The 18,793-nt window shown below is 37.8% G+C and overlaps 1 protein-coding gene across 3 annotated transcripts in view; it reads right to left on the bottom strand.

The window, feature by feature from the left end:
* Positions 1-18,793, bottom strand: part of AKAP7 (A-kinase anchoring protein 7) — a 117,971-nt gene that overhangs the window by 87,382 nt on the left and 11,796 nt on the right. For all 3 annotated transcript variants that reach the window (XR_010750048.1, XM_066373242.1, XM_066373243.1), the window contains exons 3-5: positions 14,474-14,613; positions 7,380-7,516; positions 3,733-3,893 (exon numbers count right to left, since the gene is read on the bottom strand). Coding sequence is in view for 2 of the 3 variants with exons in the window: in XM_066373242.1 (XP_066229339.1) it covers positions 3,733-3,893; positions 7,380-7,516; positions 14,474-14,613 (438 nt within the window). In the remaining variant the exon portion in view is untranslated. The remainder of the gene's footprint in view (positions 1-3,732; positions 3,894-7,379; positions 7,517-14,473; positions 14,614-18,793) is intronic.

Here is an 18,793-nt window from a genome sequence, read left to right on the forward strand (position 1 = left end):
TGCAAGGACTATTATAATTCCAGTAGGCGAAATTTCTGGCAATCTCTCAATCTAATATACATCTTAACAAAATTACTGTTTACTGAAAAAAGTGAATGAAATCACATATTCATTTCTATGCAAAAAGCTTTCTACTGCAATTTCACCATTGTAAAATGTGGAGAAATGCCATATAAATGTATAATTTTCAGTATCTTCTTAGCTCTATAAGCTACTGTGTAATGCTATAAAGAAGAAGGTGCTGTTTTATTCTGGAAAAACATCAAAGGAGGAAGCTGAGACACAGAGCCTCTGACGCCATCGACCTTCCCAGCTCCCTCAAGCAGCTCCCACCATAAACCTACATGCACGTGGTATACAAAGACGACCTTGGTCTCTTCCTGCCAGCATCCCCCAAAATCAGTTATTTGCAGCCTATCTGGTTGCATAACCCAAGTATTGATGTAAAAGTTCATCAATTCAGACTCTATCAGTTCAAAATGCATAATAATTTTCTTCAATTTTACACATTAAAATTTCTAAATTCTCATTAACTTGCAAATTTTCAGTACTGAGTGCAAAGAGCATCTAAAATTTAGTCCTTTTTTTAAAACAATATGTCATATTTTAAGAATTTGCTTTTTTTTAACTTGTAAATTTTAAAACTAAAAATTAGGCAAATAAGATTATTCATGAATTATAATTTTCAACTACTTTTCAAGTTAGTTTCACTTCATAATAAAAGTATGTACTTAAACTTAAGTTATCAATACTTTAATAATTAAATTTATTTTCTTTGGAACTTATTTTGCTTTCCATCAAGTCAAACTAGCTCTGCCTCGATTACTTTGAACAAATAAGATTTTAATATTCCTATAGGCATATGCATATATATAGTTTATTACAAAGTCTTGTACCATGGTCAATGGATATATTCTTCGAAAAGTTGGACTATATCATTTGAACAGTTTATAAGATATGATGCAAAAACAAAACTACACTATTTTACTGATACTTTTGAACTAAAGCAATACTAAACCTGAGGTATTCTTTTAAAAATAAACCTAATGAAGTAAAATATTGACAAAAAGTCCATGTACTGAACATTCTGGCTAGCTCAACACTGTATAAACAGAGGCTCCAACTAGACTTCAATGAAAACTTTGCATAATACATATTCAAATATTTATATTTCTTATAAAAGTTCATAAAAGCAACAGTACAATATACATATAAAAGATTACAAGCAAGTATATAATAGTGATTACATGAGGGGGACAGAATGCTATTCTCCATTTTCCATTTTTTAGTAATATTTTGTTTAAATTTATGGAAAAGTATATATATCTTGAAGCAACAATCTCTAGCATCAAGAAAGAAATTATAGGAGCAGTAAGTAGCCTTTCCTAAAATGACAAGCCAAACACTCTTGGGTTCATAGTCATACTAAAGCTGGAGAAATTTCACATTCCTCAGCACACAATGGATCTTCTACCAATACTGCCTTTGTGAGAAAATTTGCTAAGAATGCATGGAATTCTCAATGTTGCAAGCAGTCATTTAATTATTTAAAAGTACAAAAAATTAATGACTAAATAAAAATTTTTCTTGAATTCAGAGATATTTAAATTTCTCCAGCACAGTCAGGAAGAGCAGATTGAGTTTGCTAACTGGGGACATGCATGCTCAAATGCTCTGCCATCAAATCTGTTAGACCTGCCTCCTCCTTGGCCAACTAATGATGTTAAGTCCTACCTGACTCATAAATATCATTTAATTGGTTGCATGTTTGTTTGTTTATATATTTATAATACTTTGCTCCACAAAAGAAGAAATTAATCAATAATGAAATAAAATCTAATCTTCATGTTCACTTCACCCCAAAAAGAGGTGCACTTTTGAACAGACAACTATATATACAACATAATAAAAATTAATAAATAAATAAAAATACAATATAATAGTAAGTAAAAAAATACATTGCAAAAGATAACACATGATACCCTTTTTAAGATTAAAATCAGCCTACCCAGGCCCTGGCCGGTTGGCTCAGTGGTAGAGCATTGGCCTGGCGTGCAGGAGTCCCGGGTTCGATTCCTGGCCAGGGTGCACAGGAGAATTACCCATCTGCTTCTCCACCCCTCCCCCTCTCCTTCCTCTCTGTCTCTCTCTTCCCCTCCCTCAGCCAAGGCTCCATTGGAGCAAAGTTGGCCCGGGCGCTGAGGACAGCTCTATGGCCTCTGCCTCAGGCGCTAGAATGGCTCTGGTTGCAACAGAGCAATGCCCCAGATGGGCAGAGCATCGCCCCTTGGTGGGCATGCCGGGTGGATCTCAGTCGGGTGCATGCGGGAGTCTATCTGACTGCCTCCCCGTTTCCAACTTCAGAAAAATACAAAAAAAAAAAAAAAATCAGCCTAACCAGGTGGTGGCACAATGAATAGAGCGTTGAACTGGGATGTGGAGAACCCAGGTTCAAGACACTGAGGTCGCCAGCTTGAGCGTGGGCTCATCTGACTTGAGCAAAAAACTCACTAGCTTGGACCCAAGGTCGCTGGCTCGAGCAAGGGGTTACTTGGTCTGCTGAAGGCCCGCGGTCAAGGCACATATGAGAAAGCAATCAATGAACAACTAAGGTGTCGTAACGAAAAACTGATGATTGATGTTTCTCATCTCTCTCCGTTCCTGTCTGTCTGTCCCTATCTATCCCTCTCTCTGACTCTCTCTGTCTCTGGAAAAAAAAAAAAGATTAAAATAAATTAAAAACATATTTCTGGAGAATATTAGAAAATAAACACTGATTTTGGGATGACAGCTTACATGAAAGAAGGCTAAAGAATGGATTAATGAAAAGAACAAAAAGGTTAGATTACTATCAAGGACAATATCGTAGATTACACAGCTTTCGTTTTGGGTTGTGGGTTCCCAGGTGATTATGGTATTTAGATAGATAGATAGATAGATAGATAGATAGATAGATAGATAGATAAACAAACAGATAAAAGCAAACAAAGCATAGACCAATAATGAGAGGATGACTAAACCTGAAATAAGATAAAATGAAATGACTTGATATGAAAGGAAAGGAAAATAAAAATGGCTTACAGTTTGTAAACTAACACCTAACCTACGATCTCTGGATCAACTCAAAAGTCACGCATCCACGTTCTGTCATTTTCTGCCTCTACTTCCCTAACAATTTTCAACTGTGCTATACAAAGTAGCACGTTCTCTAATGCAGGTGACCAATCACCAATGGACCTGCTCAGGGGTAGTATCTACGCAGGTAAGGGGCGGGGGAGTAGCACAGAGGAAAATGCTACTGATTCGTCTACTCACTCTGTGGACTAGGGATGGCAATCCCCAAAAGCCTCTGAATGGGCAACTGGTGATTCTTACTTATTCATTCAACACTTATTAAATGCCAACTACATGTCAAGTGCCAATGTTATACCTGAGATCCTTCACATTTAGGATTAGGACACTCCTAATATTTGAATCCATTCCATTCCCTTCCAGACAGCCCCAGAACCAACATATTCCTCAGGTCAAAGAATCAAGATGACTTTTCAGGCCTTTTATTTAGCTTCTTACCCACGTAAGAAAATGGCTGAAGCAGCTCACTTAGCAGGTATGGTTGTACTGGCTTCCCAAAATTAAAGGATATCAAATCCCTATCACCAGAATTGGGGGCAGGGGGCGAAATTGCTCTTCAACAGATGAAACTTCTTATGAGTGTGTTGCTGTTTGTTTTACCTGCAATTTCCAACAGTGTGTTTATGTGATCTCCTTCCGCCAGCTTCACAAATCCCACCTGATTTCCAAAAGTGTCAATCCCTTGGAAAGGCAGATTCAAACGTTTGCCTTGAAGGATTTCTTCTATGAACGGTTTTAATGCCAAAAGAGCATCAATACCACTGGCAAGAGAGAATATATTTTGCAGTAACATAGTAAGTGATAAGATATACAAAACCAAACCAGAAACAAAATAATAGGTTTAAAAAAAAAGAATTAAAATTTGATATCTGTATCAATTATTTTAAAGCACAAAAATACCTTCAAAATCTAATCTATATAATTAAAATAAAACTAATGTTAATTTTTAAACAAAAACTATGGAAGAAGTAAATTAAATCTTTACCTAATTATAATTTACATTATATTAAAGACATGAAGGAAAATATTATTTTACAGTTCACTAAGAATTTTTTAACCGAGGTACCACATGCATCTTTTAGAAAAAAATTGCTGATAATATATTGCAAGAATCCTAACACCTACAAGAGCTTACATTAGATTGTGGAGAAAGTTCTAGATTCCTGTTTAAAGTACTTCAATACACTATTTCCTATTTGCAAGGCACTCTACTAAACTTGGGTTAAAAAGAAAAACATGTTTATATTTGCCAAATACAACCAACCACATGAGTTTGTTGTATCTGTTTTGCCTATGTCATTGCAGTCTATGCTATTTCAAGTCCTCAATTTTTCTTTATAAAAACAGCTATTTACAATTAATGTCATCCAATTAAATTTAATTTTCTAAATAAAATAAAAGAACATCTATTTACTACATGGATAAATTAGACATTATTAGGTTTAGAATATTTTATAAATTAGGATCAATTATGTCCATCTTGAAGAAAATTTTGGTAGAAGTACTTTATTATGAGAAAAAAAATAAAATCTCACTAGAGGGCAGCAATTACTCAAAAAAGAAGTAAGTATATTCTATTATGAAGAGAACCTTAAAACACCCTTCTGGTGTTAACCATTAGCTTAAATTATCTTGACCAGTGATTTGTTTACATTAATTACATGTTAAATATATACAAAGAAATGTAGGTATTTTTCCAGATCTTCCATATTTCCAAACTGGTTTTCATTTAGTTTTTAACTGATCATCATCTATAGCTTCCATACTATGACTCGTTTCTGTCATAACATATGTACACTACTTAAAACAGCCCTGGAAATGTCAACATTTCTTATTATACCTCTAAACCCACATTCTACATCCAATCTTTCCTAAGTATTTATGTTCATCTAAAGAAAAAAAGGAAACAGTGCACACATTTCTACTGCAGTACTGTCCCCCATGTGTGCTATGAACTGAAGCATGTAATTTAATAGAGCATCACTTTTGGTTTAGAGTATCACTTCTGGTAGAGGGGTTATTCAGGATACTCATTTTAAATGCAACTATATACTAAAGCAAGCCATGCTAAAGGTTAGGGCTTTTCGGAGACAGTGAATTCTATACTCCGTTTTTCTTTAAAGAAATATAGATGATAAACTCAGTCCAATTTTTCAGTTCTCTAGTTGAACAAATCAATAAATCTGACATAATGAGATGTCATTAATTACAGAGTGAGAAGGCATTATAGTATCTATGGTAAGTATTACTAACTTTCAAATTCTCTTAAATAAAATATCTTTTAAAGAGCAGTTTATGAGAAAAACTTCTGTATGGTAACATTAGTAAAAAGTATACACATATAGGACACAGAATTCTGAAAGTGGAGTTCAGGACCCACAGATTGTATATGAAGTTAAAACTGAACAGCCATTGTCCAAGGAAAAAGGAATTCTGCCTCCAGCCTGCCTGCAAACTTGAGACCGCAACATCAACTCTTCCCTGGGTCTCCAGCCTGTCACACTGCCCTGCAGGTTTTCGACTTGCCAGCTGCCACAGTTACATGAGCTAATTCCTTAAAATAAATCTAGATATAGGCATATAAATAGATGTAGCTATAGATACAGATAGATACCAATATATCTAGATCTCCATATAGATATCCATCCCATTGGCTCTGTTCCTCTGCAGAACCCTGACTGATATGCCATTCTAACACACACAGGGTGGTACTCTTTCTCATGGGCTTGCAGCTTGTGACACCATCTTCTTTGACTTCTTTCCTTTTAAGCACGTCAGAGTATTTATTTTTATTTTTTTCTAACTGGCAAAGTAAACAGCTAAACTGAGTCAAGTGAAACCTTCTAGTCCTCTCTGTCATTGCAAGATACTCAAGAGTTGGCCCTGGCCGGTTGGCTCAGCGGTAGAGCGTCGGCCTAGCGTGCGGAGGACCCGGGTTCGATTCCCGGCCAGGGCACACAGGAGAAGCGCCCATTTGCTTCTCCACCCCTCCGCCGCACCTTCCTCTCTGTCTCTCTCTTCCCCTCCTGCAGCCAAGGCTCCATTGGAGCAAAGATGGCCCGGGCGCTGGGGATGGCTCTGTGGCCTTTGCCTCAGGCGCTAGAGTGGCTCTGGTCGCAATATGACGACGCCCAGGATGGGCAGAGCATCGCCCCCTGGTGGGCAGAGCATCGCCCCTGGTGGGCGTGCCGGGTGGAGCCCGGTCGGGCGCATGCGGGAGTCTGTCTGACTGTCTCTACCTGTTTCCAGCTTCAGAAAAATGCAAAAAAAAAAAAAAAAAAAGATACTCAAGAGTTGCTCTTGGGTAGATCAGGTTGGGGTAGATCAGAAGACTGATCTCTAAACACTTGAGATTGTACTGTTTAAAAGATATAACTGCAAGAATTAGAATATGGCTGTTTATTTTCAGTTATTAATTTGTTGTTTTCTCTGTTTTATTTGTTCTTTCCCCCACTTTCTTCCTAATTCAAGCTTTGTTCTTCATTCCCTCAGGAGTCTACATGTCAGAGTAGAAAACAAAAGTAAACTTTAATCTATTCTGGCTTTGGTCTTCCACAGAGTTTAAGTCTGAGCTTATTCCTGAGGTAACAGGAAAGGGGTGATCATACGTATAGATAGAGTATCCCAGAGAATCACTGGGGGAAGAGAAAGGTTTCACCACCCCAGTTGGATAGCAACAGTCAGTGAGTTATACTCAACCTTTATGATAGAACTCTGGACCTGGGGGTGGGGGAAGGACAGGTACTCTAAGAATGAGTGAGGTAAAACTGAAATTGTACACTGACCTAGTAGAACAACAGCTCCAATACATAATATCATCGAATGCCTACCACATGCCAGGCCCTATACTAAACACTTGTACATGTATTGGTACTATTATTTTCTTCATTTCCTTAAAAAGTAAATAATTTTTTCCAAAAATTAGGCATCTAGGTGGTAGAGCCATGGTGTGTTCTAGAGTCTTCGCCTAGATCCTAACCTAAATGGTCAGACTTCAGAGTGCTTACATAAATAATAACATGGGCAAAACAACTGCATAATCACGGGCTACCTTTTATAACAAAAACAGCTTAACAGTCTAGACTAGAAAAAATATTTACACAGCTAATTTTGTACATTGACTATTCATTGGAATAAATTATAATAAATACTTCTTTAAAATTTAAATGACTTTTGAGTTCTGCTATGTTTATTCATATTAAAGTAATAATCTGAAAAACAATATTCAAGAAAGATGTATTACTCACGTGTTTACTTCATCTTCATTTAGCAACTGCATCACTAGCAGGGTAATATGAAAGGAACCATCACTGGACATTGCTCTGGCCAGTCGTTTATCTTGTTCTATTATTGCATTTTGCACGATCTTAATTCCTTCTGTAATCTAATCCACACATACACACAAATGAGAGGTCAGGTAAAGAAAATTTCCTTATGGCAAAATGTAAATCAAGAAGAAAATCAGGCAAAACTAAAACTAGAAATGTCAAAATTCTTCAACCAAACAATATTTAATTGTCTACTTTAGCGGTTCTCAACCTGTGGGTTGCGACCCCGGTGGGGTCGCCTAAAGCCATCGGAAAATACATAATGCATATCAGGTATTTACATTCCAAATCATAATTGTAGAAAAATTACAGTTATGAAGTAGCCACCAAAATTATTTTTTGGTTTGGGGTCACCGCAACATGAGGAACTGTATTGCGGGGTCAAGGCATTAGAAAGGTTGAGAACCACTGGTCTACTTGTTTTCAAATATCTTAATAGATGACTTAGAAAGTGTAACAAGATGTGTAAATTGAACAAAATCATATAATGCTTGTCCACATTAAGAACATCGAGCCTAACACCCTAATTTTATAAATTGCATCACGAGTTGAGCAGAACTCTTTCAATGGCTGTGCATCTTCCTTGAATATACAGTATGACTTACTGTAAGGCTTACTATAATTATGATATCTTCTAAAAAAAAGTTTTATTCTTGCCACAAAAAGGTCAAACCAGCAGACAACTGTCCATTTCTGTTGGAAGTCATATTTATTTGTCCCCTAGTGAATGTGTCTAAGAAACCCATTCGTTACGGACTTGATGATTTTTTTTTAAACAGCAATAATTTCAACAGGAACAACTACTGTCATTTTTCCAGACACGAGAAGGGAGAATGGCGAAGAAGTCCAAACGCACATGTCAGACAAGCCATTACAATCTGCACCCAGGGGAACTTCAGGTCCCTTTTCAGCCTTCCCCTCCCACTACCTACTCGGAAACAAGGAAAGGAATGAGGTCTCTTCCCTCATTTCCAGTTAGGTCCAATTCTAGTCAACTGCTGAGTGTGAATGTCCTGGAAAACAGTTTAGCTCTGAAACTGCACTCTGAGCCACACTGTGAGAAAGGAGAGCACTCAGAAGCCCGGAGGCAGCAGAGCCGGTCAGGGAGCCAGGAGGAGGGGAGAGGGGGCAGGCAGTAGGGGCCAGTAAAAAGTCAGCAGCGATAAGGAAAAACTGAGTCATGAGCGCAGCAGACTCTTCTGATACTAGAGTAGCGGTTTTATCCTGAACAATGCTCCCATTATCTGCGGAATGCAATTGGAAAAATCCTGGGACGCTGTCCTAGGATCTGACTGCCCGTGCATCTTCACAATAAGCCCACGACGCCCAAAAGAACCTCAACGTTTCTCTACTCCCTGCAATCTGGAAGACAGTAACACGGGATACAGCTTTTTCCTGGTAGGAATTCACACAGTAACACCTCACATAATATCCTCCTAAGCAAGATGTCACTTCTGTGACACCTGATAAAAGAATATTGATGGTCCAATTAATAAAATGTACATAACGTAATAGTACACAGAGTTCTTATGAGCCAGTGTCCTCTACTCTATATGGATAAAACAAAATTATAAACTCCTCAAGGGCAATATCTCTGTCTTCTACCCTGACACCTTACCACAGTGCCTGGTAATAAGAAGAACAATACTTAACCAACCACAGCAGGAACTAACCTGTATTGTGGGGCCACTGGGTTCTAGGCACTACACGGAGCTTTTTACACATAACAGTCCACTGAAGCCCTCTATGATCCTATGAGGCAGATACTGGTATTATCTCTATTAACATAAGTTGATACACAGAAGATTAAAAAGTCCCTTTAAGATCATATACCCAAAGCAGCAAAGGAACTCTGGAAAAGGATAATTGCAGTGCCTGAGGAGGGAGGAGGGAAGAGGGAGGAGGGAGGAGGGAGGAGGGAGGAGGGAGGAAGGAGGAAGGAGGCACTAAGCGGAAAAGACCCAGCAGGGGTGAGGAGGAGAAGGATAGACAGCAATGGAGTAAGAGTTAAGGAGACAAGACATTTAAAGGAGATTTTTAGGAAATCTTACTGGATGCTGTGTAATGGAACCCATTGTCCCTCTCAAAAAAATAAAAAGCCTATTAGTGTTAGTCTATATTCAACTTTAAATTTGAGTTTTGAGAATTTTTTCCAGTGCAGTGAAGAACTGAAACTGGCTTTCAGGACTAACAAGCAGCTCAAGAAGGTCCAGGTCCATATGGAAAGGGCCAAAATAGGTGCTCAAAGATGTCAGACCTCAGAACAATATATTCACGTCTTCTAAGCCTAGCTGGTATAAATGGTCCTTCTGGTTTGCCTGATAATGAAAAAGTGGCTTAGGATGAGAACTTTGTTATCTAATACAGTGATGCCAATGAAGGGTGCTGGAGCCGCCTCAGAAATCCTGGATTTTAATGCCAGTCTGCCACAGGTGTGATCCCATCCAATGCCATCAAGTCTCCCTGAGTCTTGGTTTCTCCCATTGCAAAATAGGAATAATAAAATGTGCATTGCCAAACTTATAAAGTTATGTTAAAGATCACAGTAGAAGACCTACTTTGTAAACTCTATCCCATTTGCCTAATATAAGATATGCAACATTGCCAATTTTTTTTTCTGAAGTTGGAAACGGGGAGGCAGTCAGACAGACTCCAATATGCGCCCGACCGGGATCCACCCAGCATGCCCACCAGGGGGCGATGCTCTGCCCATCTGGGGCGTTGCTCTGTTGCAACCAGGGCCATTCTAGCACCTGAGGCAGAGGCCATGGAGCCATCCTCAGCACCAGGGTCAACTTTGCTCCAATGGAGCCTTGGCTGTGGGAGGGGAAGAGAGAGACAGAGAGAAAGGAGAGGGGGAGGGGTAGATAAGCAGATGGGCGCTTCTCCTGTGTGCCCTGGCCAGGAATCGAACCCAGGACTCTTGCACACCAGGCCAGCGCTCTACCACTGAGCTAACTGGCCAGGGCCTTGCCAATATTATTTAAATCAGTTGTTTTCTACCTTGGGCAATTTTGTCTGCCAGGGGACATTCAGTAATGTCTGGCCACAGTTTGGTTGTCACAAACTGTGACAAGGTTTGCTACCTGCATCTGGTAGGTACAGTATTTGCATTTTCTTAGGTTTTAAAAACTTTGTTTTCATTCTAAGCTCAAATACCAATTATAAATAAGTTCAGGACAACACTCAAAAAAATCCATTCATTTGTATATTCAACATTTTAGTGCAATGTCCTACACAGTAAAATGGTTTTATACCATTCATATCTGTGAATTAACCAGCAGCTTGTAAAACTGCTAGTTAAAAACTGTAAAATACTTGAAGACTATTTCTCTGAAGCCACACAGTACTTATAACACAGGATCAACCTCAAACCTAGGAAAAGATCTAAAGTTAATCTAATCAAATAAGGTATATCTAATCATGCATTAATGGGCCAGATAAACATATATTCCTTAATATCATTTTAACATTTTAAATGTATTTTATTCCTAATTACAGTCTTAAAAGATAAAAAGAAAAAAAATACTTCAGTTTTGTTTGTATGCCATTTAAAAATATACATATCAATGTCATTAAAGGCCAAAGGAAACTAATTTTTATATCACTGTTTAAAATTCTTTAAATACATTAATGCGCATCTTCCACCACAGCCCTCGGCCACTGGCAGTATTGCACAACGCACATTTTAAAAATCTAATCCTATACAGCCATACTAAATTATGACATTGAAAGAAACTTCTTAAAAGTCTTGATTAAATTCTTAAATATTTCATTCACTAATTTCTGTTTAGAAAATAAAGCAGACATCCATCTGCTAAATCTCACCACTAAGCCATACTCTACATGTCTAAAAACAATGCAATAAGGTTCATTTTTATTATCTTTTAAGCTTTCTAATTGAGTCAAAGCATATATGAGTTTAAAGAAAATGCCTTAAAGTTAGTGTGCATGAGGGAGTATGGTGTGTTCTATTCTACCACACAACAGAATGTCTGATATCATCTTTCAACATTTTATAGCCTATCTGTTCTTCAAAGCTGAATATTCTCATTTTCTTGCTTGACTACAACCATGAAAAGATGTTAAAAATTTGATGAGACAGTAATAACTGAAGTAAAGTAAAAAATTATCCTCAAATAGAAGAATTTTCTGTATCTACAAAGTGCTTAACATACATGATGGTATCAAATACTTTCACAATTACATTTCCAATAAAGAAACTGAATGTATAAATCTGCGTTCATATTTTCCTAGGACTAGCAATTTTCCCATTACAAAATGAGGAAATATAGAACTACATGTAACAAATACCTTTTTTAAACTTCTAAAGAAAACCATATTTTTCATTAATATAAAAAATTATCTTACAAAAAATAATACACTCCTAATTTCAATCACCTTCTGATTGTTCCCTTACATTATTCAATGTTGACTTACCCTATACTATTACTTCTCATAAGAGAGCATATAAAAATCTAGTCAAATAAGAAATATTGAAGATTTATTGTAACTCCATTAAATTTTTTGCTTATTTTTATATTTGAACTAATGTGAAACAGCAGGTAATAGAGAAACTCATACATTTGTATATTTGAAATTAGGGTATTTTTATGCTGTCCTTCTAATTCATTTTCCAATTCATTTTTTAAAAATGTGAAATCATAGTTTTCCATTAATAAAGAATTTGAAACGTCTCAGAACATGTTTAAAAATCAAAGATCCATGTAAGTCTGAACACTTTTTTCTTTAAAACTAGATGCCAACAAGTAGAGGCCAAAAGTAGAGCAACTCATTGTGAATGTGCTAGCTTCCAAAAGTTTGTTTGCAGGTCACTTCATTGTAATTTGGAATACAGTCTCCCATTGAAACAATGTTATAAATGCTGCTCCTTTTCCCAGGCCTTCCCACAAAAGCTCATAAGTAGTTTAAAAAGAAAATTAACGTTAGATACTTGAAAACAACAAACAAAAAAGGTGCTCATGCAAAAGATATAAAATGTATTTCCTAAAGTCTCATTCTTACCTCTCAACTCCATATTTATATGTAAACTTTCTGTTGACTACCAATAAGTCCCTTGAGAGAGAAACATTAAATTATCTGGTTTTGAGGTCACTTGAAACCTGTATTCCTCACTATGACAAGTTACCCTAGCCCTTCAAAGATAACTACTGTTGAGCCTATGTTATCAAACCAGCATCTGTAACACTGTATTTATTATTTATAATGTTCTGTCCTAATTTAGTATGCCAAAAACATATCTTTTTCCCTTGAAATGGCATTATTTTGTGTTTACTCTTGGCCAAGCATTATTCTAGGTGCTGGGAATGAGCTGAAAAACTTTGTGAGGAAGACTAACAAGTGTCAAACTGCAAGGATGACAAATGACAAAAGGAAAGCTATGAAAGTCTTTTGGGGAAGGGGAAGATTGACCTAGTCAGGGTGGCCACAGCTGAGAGGCCTAAGGTAAGATTTTGGTATTAACAAGACCAAGAGAGGAAAGGCAAGTCCAGGCAGAGGAGACTTCCTCTGGGGCCAAGGGACCTGGCAAGTTCAAGGAGAGCCGGAGGAAGCTCGAGCACGAGGAAGGAAGGCTGAAGTGGAGGTCAGAACCCTACAGAATACCATCAAGACTTTGTCTTGATCCTAATGTCAATGGGAAAATGCTGAACTGTAGAGGCAGGGAGGTGGCATGTCCAGATTTGGGTTCAGAACATAGAATCATTGTCACCTCCATTTTATAACGAAATAAACTGAAACTACAGAAATTTAGTAACCCGACCTGTATCCACAGTAGTTTATGACCAGCTGCTATTCCAACAAGGCCTGTCCGACTCCAAAGCTTACATTCCTGCCACTTTCTATACAACTTCCCAGAAGTGGACAAGCAGAAACAAAGGCTGCTTGGGGAAAACCATGACTTGCAGACAGTTCTCCCATCCCCCTTCCTCCCTTCACTTTGTGGCCCAGACCCTGAACTAAGTGGGGGAAGGAAAGCATTTATCTACCCGCTTGCCTCCCAGTCCCCTTCCCCACCCGCCTTTCCCCACCACATCTGGTGAGACACCAGAACTCGCCTGGTGGGGGCTGGGGCAGGCATGAAGGGTCATCTTTCCCGTTTTCTTTGATTTTTAAAAATTCATTAGCATTCCCTAGAAACATTTTCATTAAATAAGGAGAGAAGCAACCTGAAAATGTGCCTAGATTAGGACCCCCAATCACACAGAAATTCAGATCTGGCTCTGAACCTGGGCCAAGAGGTAGGAGCAGTCAGTCTCCACGTGAGGCGCTCTTCTGTAAGGCATTTCAATTCCTACCTCTTTAGATACTGCAGTTTTCTTTCTCAGACACACATGAGGGTTTTTTACTGTGGGCTATTTGGATGATTTGATTTCCTATTATTCATACCACACTAATTTTTCAGATTTGTAATAGTTTCCTACCATGTCTATCATATAATATCAAGTTGATATGACCATGAGTATTTTTAAAAGAAACTATGGTGCAATCATCATTACCATAAACAGGATTAAGCAGCAAGAAGTCCCAGTTTACTTTCCCAGCAAAGACATCAGAATCCTCTCTTCCTACCTGGGCCTGCTCTCAGCTTCTAAACATTTCCACTCATGACAAATGCTTAGGAGGGACCTTGACATGCCATCTGGCAATGCTTTTACAAGTGGCTTTTGTAGCACTGTTTAAATACAATTATTTAAATAATATTTTTTAATTATTTAATTTTAATTGTTTTCTCTGAACATATGTACCCTGATTTATCAATGTCACCCCATTAAAATTAATAAATTTATTTTTATTGAAAAAATAAATAAATGAAATAAAATTATTTTAAAAATAAATTCCATTTAAATAGGAATATTCCTTGCACGGGCAAGCTAACATGCCACCAAGGACTCTTAAAAGCAAAGAGCAAAGGGGTTTACAAGTAAGTATTTAGTGTACTTTAAATATAGTTTAGAACTTTATAATAAAAATAGTTTTTTAGAAAATAGCACCTCTTTGTTGGTGATTGGAATGGAGAGGAAATAGTTGGGTTGATAGTCTTTGTGTTTTTTCTTCCTCTTCTTTATTTGATCTTTACTGATCCATTTATTTTCTTCACTTCTCTCCAAATTCATCTGAAGTACATCAGTGACTAGAAGAAAAAACGTCAAACAATAATATAGCTAATGCATTAAAACAAAGATAATATAGTCAGAAAAAAAGGAAACACTATATCAGTCACAATCATTCACAAGTGTCATTTTCAAATCTAAAGCAGGTATTGGCAAACTCTTTTGCAAAGGACCTCATACTAAATATATATTTTAGACGTTGCATATCTCCTATGGTCTCAGTCAAAACTACCCAAGTCTGTTGTAGACAAAACACAGATAACTAGGGATATCTGTGTCCTAGTAAAACTTGTACAAAGCAGATAGCCAGTGGGCCATCGTTTACTAACCTCTGAGCTAGCCCATGACAAACAACCACTCTCAACTCCATGCCACTAAGCATTTTCATGACACTGAGAAATATTGTTTTTTCACCCATTCTGCATATGTATATCTGTGACTCCTACAATATAACCACTTACAGCAGTGCCACTCAAAGTTTGGTTGGTGGCCAATGTCACGCTACAAACTATTTGTTGTAAAAATTAAGAGGCCGCTTCAGAAATTTTCATGGCAATTAGGCAAAGCAATTTTGAGTATTGAATTTTGGTTTCTATTCTCTTGGTCATTTTAAAAACATCTTTCTAATAATTCACTTTTTATTTTCTTTTACAAAAGTTTCAGTTGGCAACAAATAGAAAATTTTCCAAAAACAAAACTAGTCCTTGACCACAGATAATTTGAGAAGCACTGAGCGTACTTCTTTTTAAAGTTGTAAAGACTCATTTATAATACCCAACAATTCTAATTATGAAGCTATGCTCCCAGAAATAACCACCAAATCCGTGTGAATTGTCTGCTTTTTTACAGCTTCTATCAGGGTCCATATACATGCAAGACTATTGTTAATTGAGTTTTTAGGCTGTGTCTTCTTGAACAGTAGCTTACTGTTCAAAATGGGAATGCCTCATAAAGACTATGTAGAAATACAAATATATTTTCTAAGGTATGACTTTGGACAGCGGTGGGAGGGAGGGACCACCTTACCTTACATTTAATCCCATAGGTTAGTTTCATCTTTGGATCAAGTCTAATCAACCACAGTGACCACCTGCCCCCAATGCCTTGAGACTGTGGCAAAAGTCTGAGCTGATGCCTATGTGCATATGCCACCCTGACCTTACTGAGCCTCTTATTTTACATGTGATGAAACAGAAGAGCAGAGAAACTTTTTTAAACTGTTTGGTATCACAGAGTTGAGTCTGGTACTTAGACCTCAATTCTCCTAATACAGTTTCTACTGGATCAAACTACTTTTCTATTACAGTTCTGTCTGTGTAATGTTACACACAAAATCAAAGAGAAATGATTGTCCTTATTATGCTGCTCTTTGAAATAGTAACAGTAAACAATTTTAAATGAATGTCACAAATAGTATTTTAATAGTAACTTCTAAGAAAAATAATAGAGTATGCTTAAAATTTTTAAACTAAGGTTTCGTGGAAATAGTTCTTTCTTTCTAGGACTAACATATATGTAAGACCTAGAGATAGGAGTAAATAAGGCCCTGGCTGGTTGGCTCAGTGGTAGAGCGTCGGCCTGGCGTGCAGGAGTCCAAGATTCGATTCCCGGCCAGGGCACACAGGAGAAGCGCCCAACTGCTTCTCCACCCCTCCCCCCTCCTTCTTCTCTGTCTCTCTCTTCCCCTCCCGCAGCCAAGGCTCCATTAGAGCAAAGTTGGCCTGGGCAGTGAGGATGGCTCTGTGGCCTCTACCTCAGGTGCTAGAATGGCTCTGGTTGCAACAGAGTGACACCCCAGATGGGCAGAGCATTGCCCCTCGGTGGGCGTATCGGGTGGATCCCAGTCGGGCGCATGCGGGAGTCTGTCTGACTGCCTCCCCGTTTCCAACTTCAGAAAAATACAAAAAAAAAAAAAAGAGAGAGAGAGAGATAGGGGTAAATAAGAGCAAGGTGACCTGAGTGATAGGTCTAACTGTATCATTTTGAATAAAGGCAAAATTACCTAGCATGTTTGCATATCCATTTCACAACTACATTTCTCAACAATATGCCTAGTGATTAATATGGTTAAAATGATATCAATTTGCCTAGTGATTAATATGGTTAAAATGATATATCTTCACAAAGAACACATATTTGTAATATAAATTATTATTAGCTTCTTTTATACCTATAAGCTTGTCGGAACTTTAAAAATTCTATTGCTAAGAAATAGTTTGCAGGCCCTGGCCGGTTAGCTCAGCGGTAGAGCATCGGCCTGGCGTGCAGTGGACCCGGGTTCAATTTCCGGCCAGGGCACATAGGAGAAGCGCCCATTTGCTTCTCCACCCCCCCCCCGCCTCCTTCCTCTCTGTCTCTCTCTTCCCCTCCCGCAGCCAAGGCTCCATTGGAGCAAAGATGGCCTGGGCACTGGGGATGGCTTCTTGGCCTCTACCCCAGGCGCTAGAGTGGCTCTGGTCGCAGCAGAGTGACGCCCCGGAGGGGCAGAGCATCGCCCCCTGGTGGGCAGAGCGTTGCCCCTGGTGGGCATGCCGGGTGGATCCCGGTCGGGCGCATGGGGGTGTCTGTCTGACTGTCTCTCCCCGTTTCCAGCTTCAGAAAAATACAAAAAAAAAAAAAAAAGGAATAGTTTGCAACATTCTCATCTGTATTATAAACATGATCTGCATTGCCTCATATGATGCCACTGGGTTTTAATTCCATGTAATTTTTTTTAATATGGAAAATCAATATGTTGATGAGGTACTTATAATTTTAGATATCCAAGAAAAGGACCCACATCTGATTGGAGTAACATAAACTAAATACACAAATTTTAAACAGATGCCACAAAATATGCTAATGAAGCAATACATACAGTATTGATCCATTTCTAAATACATTTCTAGCCCAACTCCATCTGCTTTTAGTAAACTGGTACTCTGAAAATGGAAACCAATCTTAATATAGTCTACACCCAGAGTGTCTGGGTGGGAATCCAGGACCCCCCCCACTTATTAGTGTGATCTTAAATCAGTCACACGAACTCTCTTTACCTCAGTTTCCTACCGTATAATTTGAGGATAATAATAACAGGATCATTTTGAGGATTAAGTGAGTTACTACATGAAAGCTTTGAGACTGCTTCCTGGTGCAAAATCAGCGTTATTATTCGTTATTATCATTATTAGATATTCCCCAGAACTAAACATAATTAGGAAGATAAATCTGTATCTGCTAAGATCATTTGAGAGACTCCAAAAAGAAACTGAGATGCTTTATAAACTAGCCAATGTTTTTCATCATCCAGACCACTTGGAAAATTAAAAGTGGTCTTGAACAGTTTTTTTGCAAATTAAATATAATATTGAAAAAAATTTAAAGCAAATTACCCATTTTTTAAAGTAAAATTATAAACAAATTTCAAATAAGTTCCCAGCATTCATCCCCTTATGTCTCATTGTCCAAATCAGGACACAAGGCTAGTGCAAAACAGCACAGGAAGCTGGGGCAGTGATATCTTGAACAATTTTGATATTTTACAATACTTAAGAGTTGAAGTACTTGTTTTAAATATAACTTAATAGTATTAGATAATAAATAAGTAATAAAATGATAATTTCCCACATCTCTGAAATCTCCAATAACTACAAGGTTAGAATTCTGTATGAGGTAAAGGAAGGATTATAATTTCAAAATGAGAAGAACTGAATTCCACACTTAGGAAAGACATGTTGCCAAATAAATAAATAAATAAATAACTCAAATATTTTATTTTGAATCTTGACTAAATATGGCTTGATAGTTAAAGGATGTGATTTTTTTAAAGAAAATTTAAAGTCAAATAAATGAAAACTCTCCACAAATTTATACTTTATGGGAAACACACTGAGCTATTCGTATCAGCAATAAAATGACTTTTCCTTGCACACTCCCATTCAACTTTCAGAGACAACTAACAGCAACCCCATTTTCTGGCTGGTTTACTGAGTTTCTACCCTATTGATCAATGACTCCACCCTATGTAAAGAAAGAGAACAGAGCCTGACCAGGTGGTGGCACAGTGGATAAAGCGTCGGACTAGGATGAGGAGGACCCAGGGTCAAGACCCCAAGGTCGCCAGCTTGAGCATGGGCTCATCTGGCTTGAACAAAAAGCTTACCAGCCTGGACCCAAGGTTGCTGGCTCCAGCAAGGGGTTACTCGGACTGCTGAAAGCCCA

The sequence above is a fragment of the Saccopteryx leptura genome, chromosome 3 (genome assembly GCF_036850995.1).
Source record: "Saccopteryx leptura isolate mSacLep1 chromosome 3, mSacLep1_pri_phased_curated, whole genome shotgun sequence".
NCBI classification, from domain to species: Eukaryota; Metazoa; Chordata; class Mammalia; order Chiroptera; family Emballonuridae; genus Saccopteryx; species Saccopteryx leptura.